This window comes from Choristoneura fumiferana, chromosome 7 (assembly GCF_025370935.1).
Source record: "Choristoneura fumiferana chromosome 7, NRCan_CFum_1, whole genome shotgun sequence".
NCBI lineage: Eukaryota > Metazoa > Arthropoda > Insecta > Lepidoptera > Tortricidae > Choristoneura > Choristoneura fumiferana.
Window position 1 is genome coordinate 18,458,297 of NC_133478.1, and position 12,800 is coordinate 18,471,096.

At 39.8% G+C, this 12,800-nt stretch overlaps 2 protein-coding genes across 2 annotated transcripts; one reads left to right on the top strand and one right to left on the bottom strand.

Annotated features, from left to right (window-relative positions):
- Positions 1–1,868: 1,868 nt before the first annotated feature.
- On the top strand, positions 1,869–6,614 carry LOC141429807 (uncharacterized). Its single transcript, XM_074090357.1, has 2 exons — positions 1,869–3,534; positions 6,378–6,614. Exons 1-2 carry the CDS (start codon positions 1,884–1,886, stop codon positions 6,515–6,517), a joined length of 1,791 nt encoding a protein of 596 aa, XP_073946458.1. The 5' UTR covers positions 1,869–1,883; the 3' UTR covers positions 6,518–6,614.
- Positions 6,615–7,205: 591 nt separating this feature from the next.
- LOC141429808 (uncharacterized) lies at positions 7,206–12,562 on the bottom strand. Its single transcript, XM_074090358.1, has 3 exons — positions 12,226–12,562; positions 10,538–10,663; positions 7,206–9,967 (listed from the first exon to the last, which is right to left on the bottom strand). The coding sequence occupies exons 1-3, from the start codon at positions 12,454–12,456 to the stop codon at positions 9,617–9,619; spliced, it is 708 nt and encodes a 235-aa protein (XP_073946459.1). The 5' UTR covers positions 12,457–12,562; the 3' UTR covers positions 7,206–9,616.
- Between the last annotated feature and the right edge of the window lie 238 nt (positions 12,563–12,800).

The window sequence follows — 12,800 nt, forward strand, 5'->3', positions numbered from 1 at the left end:
GCTGCGTGCCGTGTCCAGAAGTACCGCCTTCTATTATTATTATTAATTAACACAAAATTGATCTACTCTGATTCCTTCGTGTTTGATTTAACCCTTTTTAGGGTTCCGTACCTCAAAAGGAAAAATGAAACCCTTATAGAATCACTTTTTGTCCGTCTGTCTGTCTGTCTGTCTGTCAAGACCCTTTCTCTCGGGAACGCGTGGAGGCATCAAGCTAAAATTTATATCAAATACTAAGGTCTACTGTCCCTGAGAGCTGTGAAAAAATCAAACTTCTAAGCCAACGTAATCAAAAGATGCAGCCGTTTATGCTGCAAATTTCCGCAAATTTTCGAAACTCGCGAGGGAATCAAAACCTACAGGGTACTTCCCGTGAACTTAGAATCTTGAAATTTGGTATGAAGGTAGCTATTATAACACAATCAACTAGAAAAGTCTGAAAATCTTGATTTTTTTTACGTCCGTCTGTAAATATCAATGTCCAGTATATAATCTGACCCCACATTGCGTACATTTTGCTTAAGAGTAGGGCTCTGCATACACTGGATGTATTAATTAAATCACTTGGAAAAAGCGAGAAATATTAAATGATATTGTAACGGATAACTCACGTCTTAAACCGAGCTTACCTCGACATGTTTCGGGCTATTTCGTAGCCCTTCTTCTTTACATACCTATAAATGTGTACGGAACCCTCGGTGCGCGAGTCCGACTCGCACTTGCCCGGTTTTATTGCTAGCTGTTGGCTGCGATGCGACTTCTGCGAAAAATACGTCTGTCGCTATCCCGCGGGAACTATACGATTTTTCAAGATAAAAACTATCTCTTTTGCACGTTATTGAAAGTAAATAGCAAACATCTTCGCAAACTTTAACATTTATAATATTAGTAGGTATGTACCTAGGATTACTTTGGGAAATTGTGTAAAGTTGTTTGTAAGCAGCCGAACCCACGATCGCGTCGCGTAGTCTAGGAAACCTGGACGGTATGTTATCATCATCATCATCATCATACCAGCCGAAGGACGTCCACTGTTGGACATAGGCCTCCCCCATAGACCTCCATTTGCTTCGGTTGGCAGCGACCTGCATCCACCGTGAACCCGCAGCTTTAACCAGGTCATCCGTCAGACCATCTCACCGACGATATATATTAGCTACAGTTTAATTGGAACAAAAGGCCATAATCATAAAATGAGACTGTTTTATACATCCCTTTACTTGTCTTTTGGGTTAAATAGCTAACTAAGTTTAACTGTACGAATAATTTCTTAACTTATCTTATTGCTAAGCAAATCTCGTGTTTCTTCAGGATGCTGGCTGCTCCAGTCAGCTCTGACAGTTAAATGCTGTTGTGTGAGCGAAGTCTTAAAGATAAATCATGACTGTGCCACTTTTCCTCGCACTCTACTTCCTTATGCGGAACCCTGAAAAGCAATCTTATAGGCACGAACAAAAGACTTTCCCTGAACCTCATGAATATGCAGCTGATGCCGAACTTTGACCGAGAACTAAGCGTAGGCCCGAGAAAACGAAAGTGCGTTGACAAACTTACAATACAAGCGTTAATCTGAAGTTCAACACACGGATATCGTTGTCCTGTAACAAATAAAATAATCGACTCTTTTGTTACTTTCGATTATTTTATTTAAATAATTCGTTTGAAAAAGAACCTAAGAATGAGTAAAATGTCATTAAAACTACTGAAATAGGCCTGGAATATATTTAGTAATGATCGAAGTGCCCGAAACAAAGAGACACTGCTCGACAGTTTTAGAACACATTATGTCCACAAAGGAACAGAAAATTTAACAACAACAGTAATACTAGAAACAGTTTGAAATACAAATAATGACAGGTATATTTAACACGGAAAGAGTAAACATGTACGCGGAGCACCGTTATGCGACGTATAAAGGCGCTGCCCCACCCGGCGGCCGCAGTCCCGCGCCAGCCATGCGACCCCACGTGTGCTTGTTGCTCGCTCTCGCCGCTCTGCACGCGCGCGCTGCCACCATCCCGGCCCCGGCGCAGTCCAACATAGAGAAAAAAATAGCCGTAGCCGTCAAAGATGTGCTAGAAAAAGATGCGGAACTACAAAACGTCTCTCTCGATCCCGAACTTATTGATGAAACCAATGTCGTCAAAGATATCGACAACAAACTGCTGAAACAAGTAGGCGGGGATGCCATACCGGTCAAAGTTGTCGTCGACGAAGTGAAGCCGTCACTCAAGGCCAGCGAAGACAAAAAAGACTGCGACAAACTCGATGTCGACGATGACGCCAACATCAAAAGAGTTGAAATCGACTTGAAACACCCCGGGGAACCCCAGCGACAGGAACACGAGACTCAGAATCCCGAGCACTTCGAAAATGAGCACGTCGCCCTCGCAACCTTTAAAAAGATGATCAACGATGCCCAAAATGTCTTTAACAAAGGATTTTCGGACATCACTCACGGCATTAAAGACCTGCTAGACGATCACGAACCTGCGGTTTCAGTTCAACAGAACATTGATCATCTACATGAAACTTTCATGGAACACATGGACAAACTTAACGCTACTATTCAAAGTTACTGGAACCCTGAAGCAGTCGAAGATAAGGAGAAACAAGTGAGCGTCAAGAATGTTGAGTCCGGCCTTAAAGTACTTGAAGAGAACTTTGAATACGGTGTCAAGAGCTTGACGACCGGCGTGGAAGTACTCTCTGTGCTGAAATCGGAGATACGGGAGGACGCTGCCAGTACCACGGAGAAGCCCTCCTCTAACCCTGTGTTCCAAAACTTATTCCAATACTTCCAACAATTTCAGAACACTATGCAACACGGTTTCGGAAACATGACGACCAACGTGCAAAACTTTTTCACTAGTCAGGGTAATAACAGCTCAGCGGCAGCGTTAGGCGCTCAATCCGACGAGGGTGCCAAGCCGTCCACTTCCCGGCCTGTTTGGCAGGGTATTCAAAACGCGTTCCAAGGCTTATTTAATTCTGGCCAACAGCAACAAGGCGCTCCTAATGACGAGTCGGCTCCGAGCGGACCTTTCACGCAGATCCTTCAGAATAATCCATTCATGCAGACCGTCATCGGCTTCATTCAGCCGAAGCCTCCACAGGCGCAGACACAGTCCACGCAGCCGGCGCCTTCAAAACCAGCCCAAAGCACAGACAGCGAAGGAAGCAACGTCGTTCCTGCTACTGAGGACAAACCAGCTGATGAACAGCAGCAGAAGGACAAGCCAGAGGCTCAGCCAGCCAAGCCTCAAGTTGGGCCCATCCAACAGATCATCCAGAAGAACCCAATCGTTCAAGGAATCACCGGAGCCGTGAACAGGATTCAAACCAGCATCAACAACCGCGAGAAGCCCCGAGAGGAGCCTGTGGCCCCAGCGGAGAAGCCCGCGGCCCCAGCGGAGGAGCCCGCGGCCCCAGTTGAGAAGCCCGCGGCCCCAGCGGAGGAGAGCGCGGGGGGGAGCGAAAAAGCAGGCTTCTTCCCGTACGGGGGGTACCACCACGGACATAGGCCCAGCGATGGTATGTACCTATACGAGTACAACACAATACTTACAAACTAATACTAGACCGACACATTTTTATTAATTTTTATTTATTTATTAGCCAATTAACAGCATTACAGTTCATACCAATGCGCTGTAAATTTAAAACCAAAAATAATAGTATGTAATATAATGACAGTGCCATATACTTAATCACAGTCAATAATATAATAACATGAAAAAATAATAAGATTCAATATTTTTTAATTATATTTCTTGCAGTGACTATTTTTTATAACATTTAATATTGTTTGCCCTTTTTTTATCATTACTCGTATCAGTCCAATACCCCTATTCGCACCTCGTCTTTGTATACTTATATCTATATTTACAGTATCTACATTTACACATGCACTTTACCGTTGTTTTCCATAGTGGCAGCTTGGAGTGCTTTCGTGTCCAGTTTGATAGGTTCCATTAGTGCCACAATAAACGGCACAACTCAGACTGTTTCCAATGCTGTGAACAGTGCCATCAATACCCTCGGCACGAACATTGAGGTACCGGCACTCACTTTGTGCACTGCATAAAGTTTGACCGTGCTTTGTGTGCTTTCGTGTTTGTCGTCTTACGGCCACTTGCCGGTGAAAGTAAATCTAGATTTAGTCGTTAAGTCTAGTTTGAAAGTTACATCGAGTCGTCACCACTTTTAAAAAAGCTCGTTTAATACAATACAATGACTCTACAATAAACATCAATACATAGTAAACAGTACAGTACAAAAAACACAGGTAGCTATTAGAGATTTTACAAGGTAAGTACTTAATAGGCGTAAATACCTACCTCAAATTCGATAATTTTTCTGAGTGAACTTTATATACTTGTAGGTACATTTTTTTCAATCGGTTCAATTTTGTAGACGTACCTATAGATTTAGGATACGAGATTTTTTTCAAAGTAGTGACCAAATGTCAAAACACAGCTGAACTGGGTTTAACACTAATAGACCCGGAGATGGTGACACAAAATATTAGATCATTTGTACCAGTATGGCGGTTCTTCAGGGGTCTAATTACGGAATGACAAAAAGAAAATGATGGTCATAGCGCTGGTGCCGGCGGCCCAATCGCGTGGGCCTTAATCGAACGTGTCGGATAAATAGCGAGTGTCGAACGATTTATTTTCCGTTAGTTGATAAAAAAAAGAAGTAGGTGGTAGCAATATGCCATACTTCTCCAGTGTGACTTACAGCCCGCCATACCGACGCGAATACATTAATAAAAAAAAAATCAGCCATTTGTTCCAGGCTAATTTTTGCACAGCTAATCATCGTCGAGTAGCCATTCGCGAAATACACCATGCCATACTTTTCTGGCGGTTCCAAATGGCCGCCATACAGCCGCAAAAGAGGATATTTTTTTTTCGCAAAACGATTTGGAAGTTCCACCGGAGAAGTATGGCATTACGCTACCGCCTACATCTTTTTTTATCGACTATCGGAAAATACAAGCATTTTTGTGGAACAAATCGTTCGATACTCGTTATCTATCCGACACGTTCAATTAACGCCCACGCGATTGGGCCGCCGGTACCAGCGCTATGACCATCATTTTCTTTTTGTCATTCCGTAATTAGACCCCTGAAGAACCGCCATACTGGTAAAAATGATCTACTTACTTAATATTTTGTGTCACCACCTCCGGGTCTATAAATAGAGTATTTTTTGCTACAAGTGGCCGTTGAATGTCTAACTAAGTTTATAACCTAATTTTAAGTTATAAACAACCTAACAAGTTATTAACGTTATGTTAAATGTGTTTGAATGAGTGACTTGTACAGTCAGCGTCAAATGCGTTATCAGTTGTGTGCCTAATGCAATTCGCACTTTGTCTGTCTTTTACACGTTACATAGCTGTAAAGTGTTAAGGTAGAGACGTGACCAGCTGATTTGGATGCTGACTGTACCTATGTAAGGTAGACAAGTGCATTTTTTTTAATTGTATAAAGATGATAACAATACTCCCTGCTTCCCAGTTTTATTTCCAAAACACCTAAGACCTGTAAAACCAGGATATTGGGAACGGATTAATAGAGTCTTTATGTGAGGCAGATAACGTACTATATCTAGGGATTATATATCGCACATTACTACTATGACTATGACCATTTAATTTCATAGACCATGACTGTACTGTGCCTATAGGGGCAGAGGCCTGTATCTATTTTACGTCATTTACTCAGCGATACCTGTTATTTAATAATATGCCCGCTCCACTTGTTGTATAGGTTTACCAAAGTCAATCAACAAGAGGGATGCGGTTATACGTTAGATTGAGATGGTCATAAAAGTCATAATGCAAATTCACGCTAACGTAAACGCTTTTTTAATGTTTTTTTTATTTTGAACATGAAACTACCTTGAGACTCGCTCATATTAAATATATTGACCCGGAAAACTCACGTCTTAAATCGAGTTTAGCCCGACATGTTTCGGGCTAATCCGTAGCCCTTCGTCATCGGAGCAACGCGACTCGGCGGCTGCTGCAACACGCCGCCGCTCTGCTCGCGCTACTATAGTATACTGGGTCCAGTAGCAGTGCGCGTCTTGCAGTCAGCCGCTGAGTCGCGTTGCTCCGAAGACGAAGGGCTACGGATTAGCCCGAAACATGTCGGGCTAAACTCGATTTAAGACGTAAGTTTTCCGGGTCAATATATTTAATAATTATGCTTTTTTATGTTAGGAGTTTTCAAAATCGATCGTAAATTAAAAAATATCTAATATAACGCTTGAGCCGGCCACTGTTTTAACCCATCGTAAATAATTCCTAAACGCGCCCGCAAGTTTTTTTTATTTATTGTTACAACGTAATATCTTTACAGAACATAATAACGACGTCGACATCAGCGGGGTAGTCAAGAGTGCAGCTGTCGCCGAGATCGAGAAAGTCTCCGAAGAAAAACCCTTGAAAATAGTAGAGAAAGAGGAAAAAAGCCCAGAAGCTCCCGTCAAACAAGACTGAACCAGTCACCGTGTGATATAAGCTAGCCTATTTATTAATTAGAGTTATTGTAAATAAGATTTAAGATGAGATATATTTATTTATATCTGAACGAAAATGTTGTTTTATTTGTTACAAGCCTGCAGGGCTACTACGGCGGTCCCTCTCGCTCTCGTATTAAATAGTATAAGTGTCAGAGGGACCGCATGACACGAACTTCGAGTTTCAAATTTCGTAGTAGCCCTGCTGGGAATGGGAATAAGGGCTAATAGACAGCCGAAGTATCGCTAGATGGCGTTAGTATCGTGAGGTTTTTTGAAGTTACGGTCTTGCTTGCAATGAGGGCTATCGTTTTTTGTCTCACTAGATGGCGCACTGTTGCGTGAGGTTTTTAAGTATGGCTTTCAAAGTCTGTTATTACGGGCGTGAAAACAAAGTTTAGATTAAAATCATATTTAGTAAACCGATTGTAGCATAAAACGTATCGAAAACATGGTTGCAAAGTCCCCGTTTGTTGTTTAAAAAAAAAGGACAAAGGTTTCCGAAAGACAAAACTCAAAACACAGACATATTGCCCCGGAACGCATATTTGCCATAATTAATTTCAGATATTGCAAAATATTCACAAAATTATTTCTAATTATAAATAAACCCGCGTAGCTCACCCAAAAACTATGAGACGGAGACCTCACGCCTAGCGGCGATTCATTCGCGATAGCCCTCATTGGCTCATTTAGTTATTAGCCAATGGCAAAGCCAGTCTGACGCCATCTTGCAATATTTCGCCTGTTAACCCTGATTGCCGGCAGTTACGACGTGGTCATCATTTATGTTGTAAGAAAAAAACTCGTGCAAAATGATGTCTCTAGATTTAGTGATTTTGCTTGCATTAGAATACCTTCTCGAGAAACATTTAGTTGCTTGGACAACGCCATCTATTGATTGTAGGCGAAGCTAAAACGTCATCTTGAAAACAGAGGTGTAATAATAGTTCAATTTAGACAGCGCCCTCTATTGTTGTTTAAAGTTAAAAATATTATCCACGAAGTCTGGTTTTCTAGTAGAGAATTTTCCATTTGCATTTATTCCTAATTTGCATCAACACAGAAATAGTGTCACGCATAGCTCCTATTTCTGTGTTTTTGGCCCTTCGAGCAGATGCAAACTTAAAACAACCTAACCATACCTATACTTCTGAGTCGATAAAAATTGGGGAATAACACGATTTTGAAAATAAGCTTCAGAAGAGTAAAAAACATAGTGAGAAAAAAAAGTCTTTGAAAAAAACGCGAATGGAAATTTTGCTAGTAGGAAACGATTCTGTTAATTGATCTAACCAACCAGATGGGATTTCAATAATCAATCCACTCTATCCGGGCCGTTAGTGGCTCGTACTCCTGTTGAGAGTGGCTCTACTCTGGCACTAACTAGGGCCCTAACTTGCCTTAAATGTAAACGGAGACAGAGTTGGACGTTGTATTCTGTTTTACCATGCCGTCAACGTCAACCATCATGATATAGCAGTCCAAAAAGTAAAATTATGAACTGAGTGGAACATTTTTTATTACAAATACTTTAGGTGTTTATTTTTTAGTTAACCATTAGGCAGAATACTCCCTAGGGGCCCCGCTTCGGCTAGGAGCCATAGCGCGCACTAAAGAAATTGAAATTTATTGAACTTGAAAATAGCTGGTGACCTTCAAATAGCTGAAAGTGCATTTCTTCTCCACCTGTAGGTATATAAAACTACACAACTGGTTGTGCCGTAAGGAAGGATGTTAAATAGGCATTACAGACCGCACAACTAGTATGCTAGTTGGTCGGTGGGGAAGAAGTGGAAAATGGGCCCAAAGAATTTGCATTGCCTAGGGGGACCATGGGACATGGTTAATCTGGCTCTGTACTCCAGCACCAAACTTACAAGATAGAGAGCTGCGTCTATGCGACTCAGATATCTTCATGCAAATTAGACACTACTAGCGCTCACAAATAGGTACTGACTCCAGCAAAATAGCGCATGATTCAATCAAAAACAAAATTATTAGTTAATCACATTTATTCTTACAAAATTACATAATTACTAACTTTGGGGTTTCATTTCTGAACTTAACAATATTATTTCTTAACATCTGTTAAACCTACTGTTAGGAAAACATTGTAACTTATAGGTAGAGTCACTAAGGTTAAAGTGAATGCTTACACACACAGCTGTGTGCAGCTTCATGTAGCTACATTAAGAACTGATTGCATAAAAGGTTAATGAATGAAATGAATGAGTGAATGTTAAAATCCTACTGTCATTATATGACATGTTTGTGTGCGTGACCTCAACTCCAGTGGCACTACCTATAACATCTGACACTTTTCATTGGTAAAGTACTTACTCCGAAAATGTTATTAATCGCCGTTATCAAGTTGTTACACCAGATTACACCTTCAATGAATTTAGACGTTAAAACTTGCTCCTGAGATGTTGAGATGCTCATGGATGAAGTAAATAGACTCCCACCTTCATCTTGCACCGCAAGCGAAGCAGATTCTGCACTGACTCAGTTTAACTTAGTTAAAGCTATCAACTTCATAAAGGGTCGCTGGATGTACTTCCATGCAGCCGATCGTGACATTAAAGTGAGTCCGTTCGGACGCTCCGCTCGCAGTGAAAGGTAGGCATAATGTAAGTCACCAGTGTCTGGTGTTGTTGGACGAAGGAGATTGTATACTCAAGGCTGGCTCCAGGGTGGAGCGATTGAAATGGCCACTCTAGGCGCCTAGTGGTGAGGGACGTTGAAATCTGGTGGCATGAGGCGCTAAAATAAATTTTGATGTCATTTTTAGAGGCAGCAGTTTCCAGCTGTTAGGGAAGAGATTTTAGGGTAGAAATTGTCGATCGAATTGCCCGATGGGAGATCATGATTCTTTAGTTGATGAAGATAACAAATGTAAAATAAAGATGATATGATAGAGTTGACAGCTGCCTGTGATTTTCCTTGTGTGACATTTCAGTTTGATAATGAATTGATTGATACATGACTGTGTGATAGTTAAGTGACAGTGAGGTAAGTAGATTCATTTTGAAGGCGATACAATAATTTGATGGCGTGCAGTTAAATAAAACTGATTCTAGTCTTGGTATATTAAACTATTGTTAGATGTAGATTCATCAGATGGTCCAAGATAGACGCACGAGGATTCAGAAAGTTGTTCTAGTTTAGCGTAGTACAAAACATCAGATATCATTTTCTGTGATATCATCAACTGTCGTTTACTCAAATCTTTCATTTGAAACCCAATAGATCGTCCATATATCTCGAACTCTTCGTTATTTTTAGCCATATCCTTTTCTGTTAAAGTAGTATTTTCTTTTATTGGTGTATATTCTTTCTCTTCTATTCTACTGAATATTTTCTTTCTCTTCCGTCGGCTATTGTTGGAATTAGCATCACTTGCAGATTCATCGTCTAGTGATGAATTCTGTAAATAAATATTAAAAAGTAATCAGTGTGGTCATTCGACCATAGTTGAAATGTTACTATGTTGGATCTTGGATCATTTGTACCACAAAAAATGATTTAACACATAACGATTAAAAGAAAACCTCGAGTATTGACTTCAATCGTACACCAAGGATGGCAAATAAAAAGGAATGAAATCGTTTTGCTCGAATGCCTACCTACTTAATGATGTAACGTAGTGATTACATACCGGAAACAATGAGGGAACTATTGTACAAAGCATATGTTAAATTTATATCTAAGTACTTATAATAAAACGTATCTATCCATATCAATATAAAATAAGTAAATAAAATAAATATTCTGTCTATCTGCCAGTTTGTCTGTACTTCTGCCCGAATAAACTGCTGAACCGATTTAGATGCAATTTGGTATGGAGATAGGAGATAGTGCTGAGAAGGACATAAGATAGTTTTCATCTCAGAATAATACTTTCCGGGGAATAGCGATAAACGAATTCTTTGCAAAAAGATTTGTTGGCAACAGTTAGTGTTTATAAATAAATATAATGTAATTATCTTTTACTTACCGTTTTATCTAAAGAATCACACAGCAAGGTATGATCACATACTGTGTCATTACTTATAAATTTTAGTGCATCGTAATACCATAGACTTGGTACATACACCTTGCCAGCTCGCTTAGATGCTAAAACCTAAAATCAAATGAACCACAATTGAAATCTTACTTAATATTATAAATGTGGAAGTTTGCGAAGATGTTTGGATGTTTGTTACTCTCACGCAATAACGGCTTAACGGATTTACATGAAACTTGACATACAGATAGACAAAGATCTGCATTGGGACATAAAACAGGTACTAGATATCCCGGTAATGCGTTCCAATGGGATAATATTCAAAGTTTAAACAATAATAGAGGGCACTCTCCAAGAACGGTGACGTTTCTCGGCTCTCAAGATGACTAACGTGTAAACTTCGTTTGCAATCAATAGATGGCGTTGTGCAAGCGAACGTTGTCCTTTCAAATTGCTACCGTAAACTTTTTTCAAGCCAAACCGTAGAGCCAAATAGACGTTTATTTACTGCGTTGCCATGGTAACAAGAATCATGTATGTAAACGGTTGTCGTTGTAGATTTCAAAAATTGCACGGCCAAAATATACAACAGTTCAATTAAGACGGCAATAAGCTATTTCTAATTATTATCTCTCATTCCGAAGTACAGTCAGCAAAAATAAAAGATTTTAAAAATAAAAATGACATTTTTAATATACTTAAAAAAAAATTGACTGTACTTTTTGTTGACTTTACTTGCATTGTCAACTAAACTACATTTTCATACCAAATTTCAAGTCGATTCCATTAACCATTGAGGATAGTTCCGTCCTGTGGAGACGATCCTGGCTGGACCACCAGGATGTCACTACCAGATTATTGTATTGTCATTTGTCACCAGATTTACATAAGTATGCCAAATTTCAAGTCAATCCGACTACTGAAAGTGCGTCAAATTTAATTTGCAAGGTTTGACCCGCACATACATACATACACACACACATTGCAAGTTAAATAAAGGTTGTAAAATGTGTTTCTTGTCACATGTGATTCACACAATCTACAATAACAACGAAAAAATGTGCAGAATTTATAATTATAAAATAGTTTACAGAGATTTTGACCATGATCGATTCCCGGTTATGTATGAGAGTTAAATCAAAAAAATTAACGTCATTTTTATTATTTCTAAAATCGAAGCCGTGGTTTCTAAGAACAGATTTCGCTATCTCTCATAGTTTCTGACTTCTCCCTACTGACCCATTTGGATTGATCACCCGTATAGATAAATATATACTTAAATACATATTAAACACCCAAGATTCGAGAACAAACACTCGAATTATTCATATACAAATATCTGGCCCTACCGGGGATCGAACCCGGACCTCAAGCTTCGTGGTCAGGTTCTAACCACTGGGTTATCCGGTCCACTCAAGTTCTCCATTATCTAAACAGCCATGCAGTCGTTAGTAAGTATATCTAAAACATGAAAATACAAACTGAAACACGGATGCACAGAAAAAAAACAGAAAATGAGACCAGCGCTCGGAATCGAACCCAGGTCTTCAGCATTCCGTGCTGCGTGCCATACCCCTACACCACCACTGGACAGGAGTCTAGAACAAATTTCTCCCATGCATGCACCACACATTACAACCTTTAATTTCTTCTCATGTGACAATCACTTTATCACTTACTTTTTTCAATTCCTTTGAATAACTCGTACGCAAGTTCTCAATCTTCTTTTTTAAGTTTTTCACGGTCGCAGATTCATCAAAATCTTTGTAAATTTCTAATAAAACTTTAAAGCCTTCATCTCTCAAGTGTTTATTCATATAATCTTCATGGTCCTTTTGCCATAAATAGGGCATGTTTTTATATGATTCTATCAGCCACAATAAAATTTTCTTTTCTTTACTGCACGGCATGGCTGTACAAAATGGCGGCGTACCAAAGGTACGATACGAATAAACACAAGAAAACCGCTGACACTGACAACCGCTCCACGCGCTCAACGCGTGTCATCTGAGCTCCCTAACCGCCCTAACTGTTATTGCATTCACCAATTGGCAGAACGCTAAGGTAGCTGACACATCTGGACAACTTGATCGTTATAAATTGATGCTATTAATTTACATGTTCTTTACCTGGACTAAACTCAAAATTAATGATAAGTTTCCTGGAAATTAAGTATTTATTTAATATACGACGACCATTTATAATACACATTGACGGTAAAGTGAACGAAACGCATTTGATTAACCAACCACAC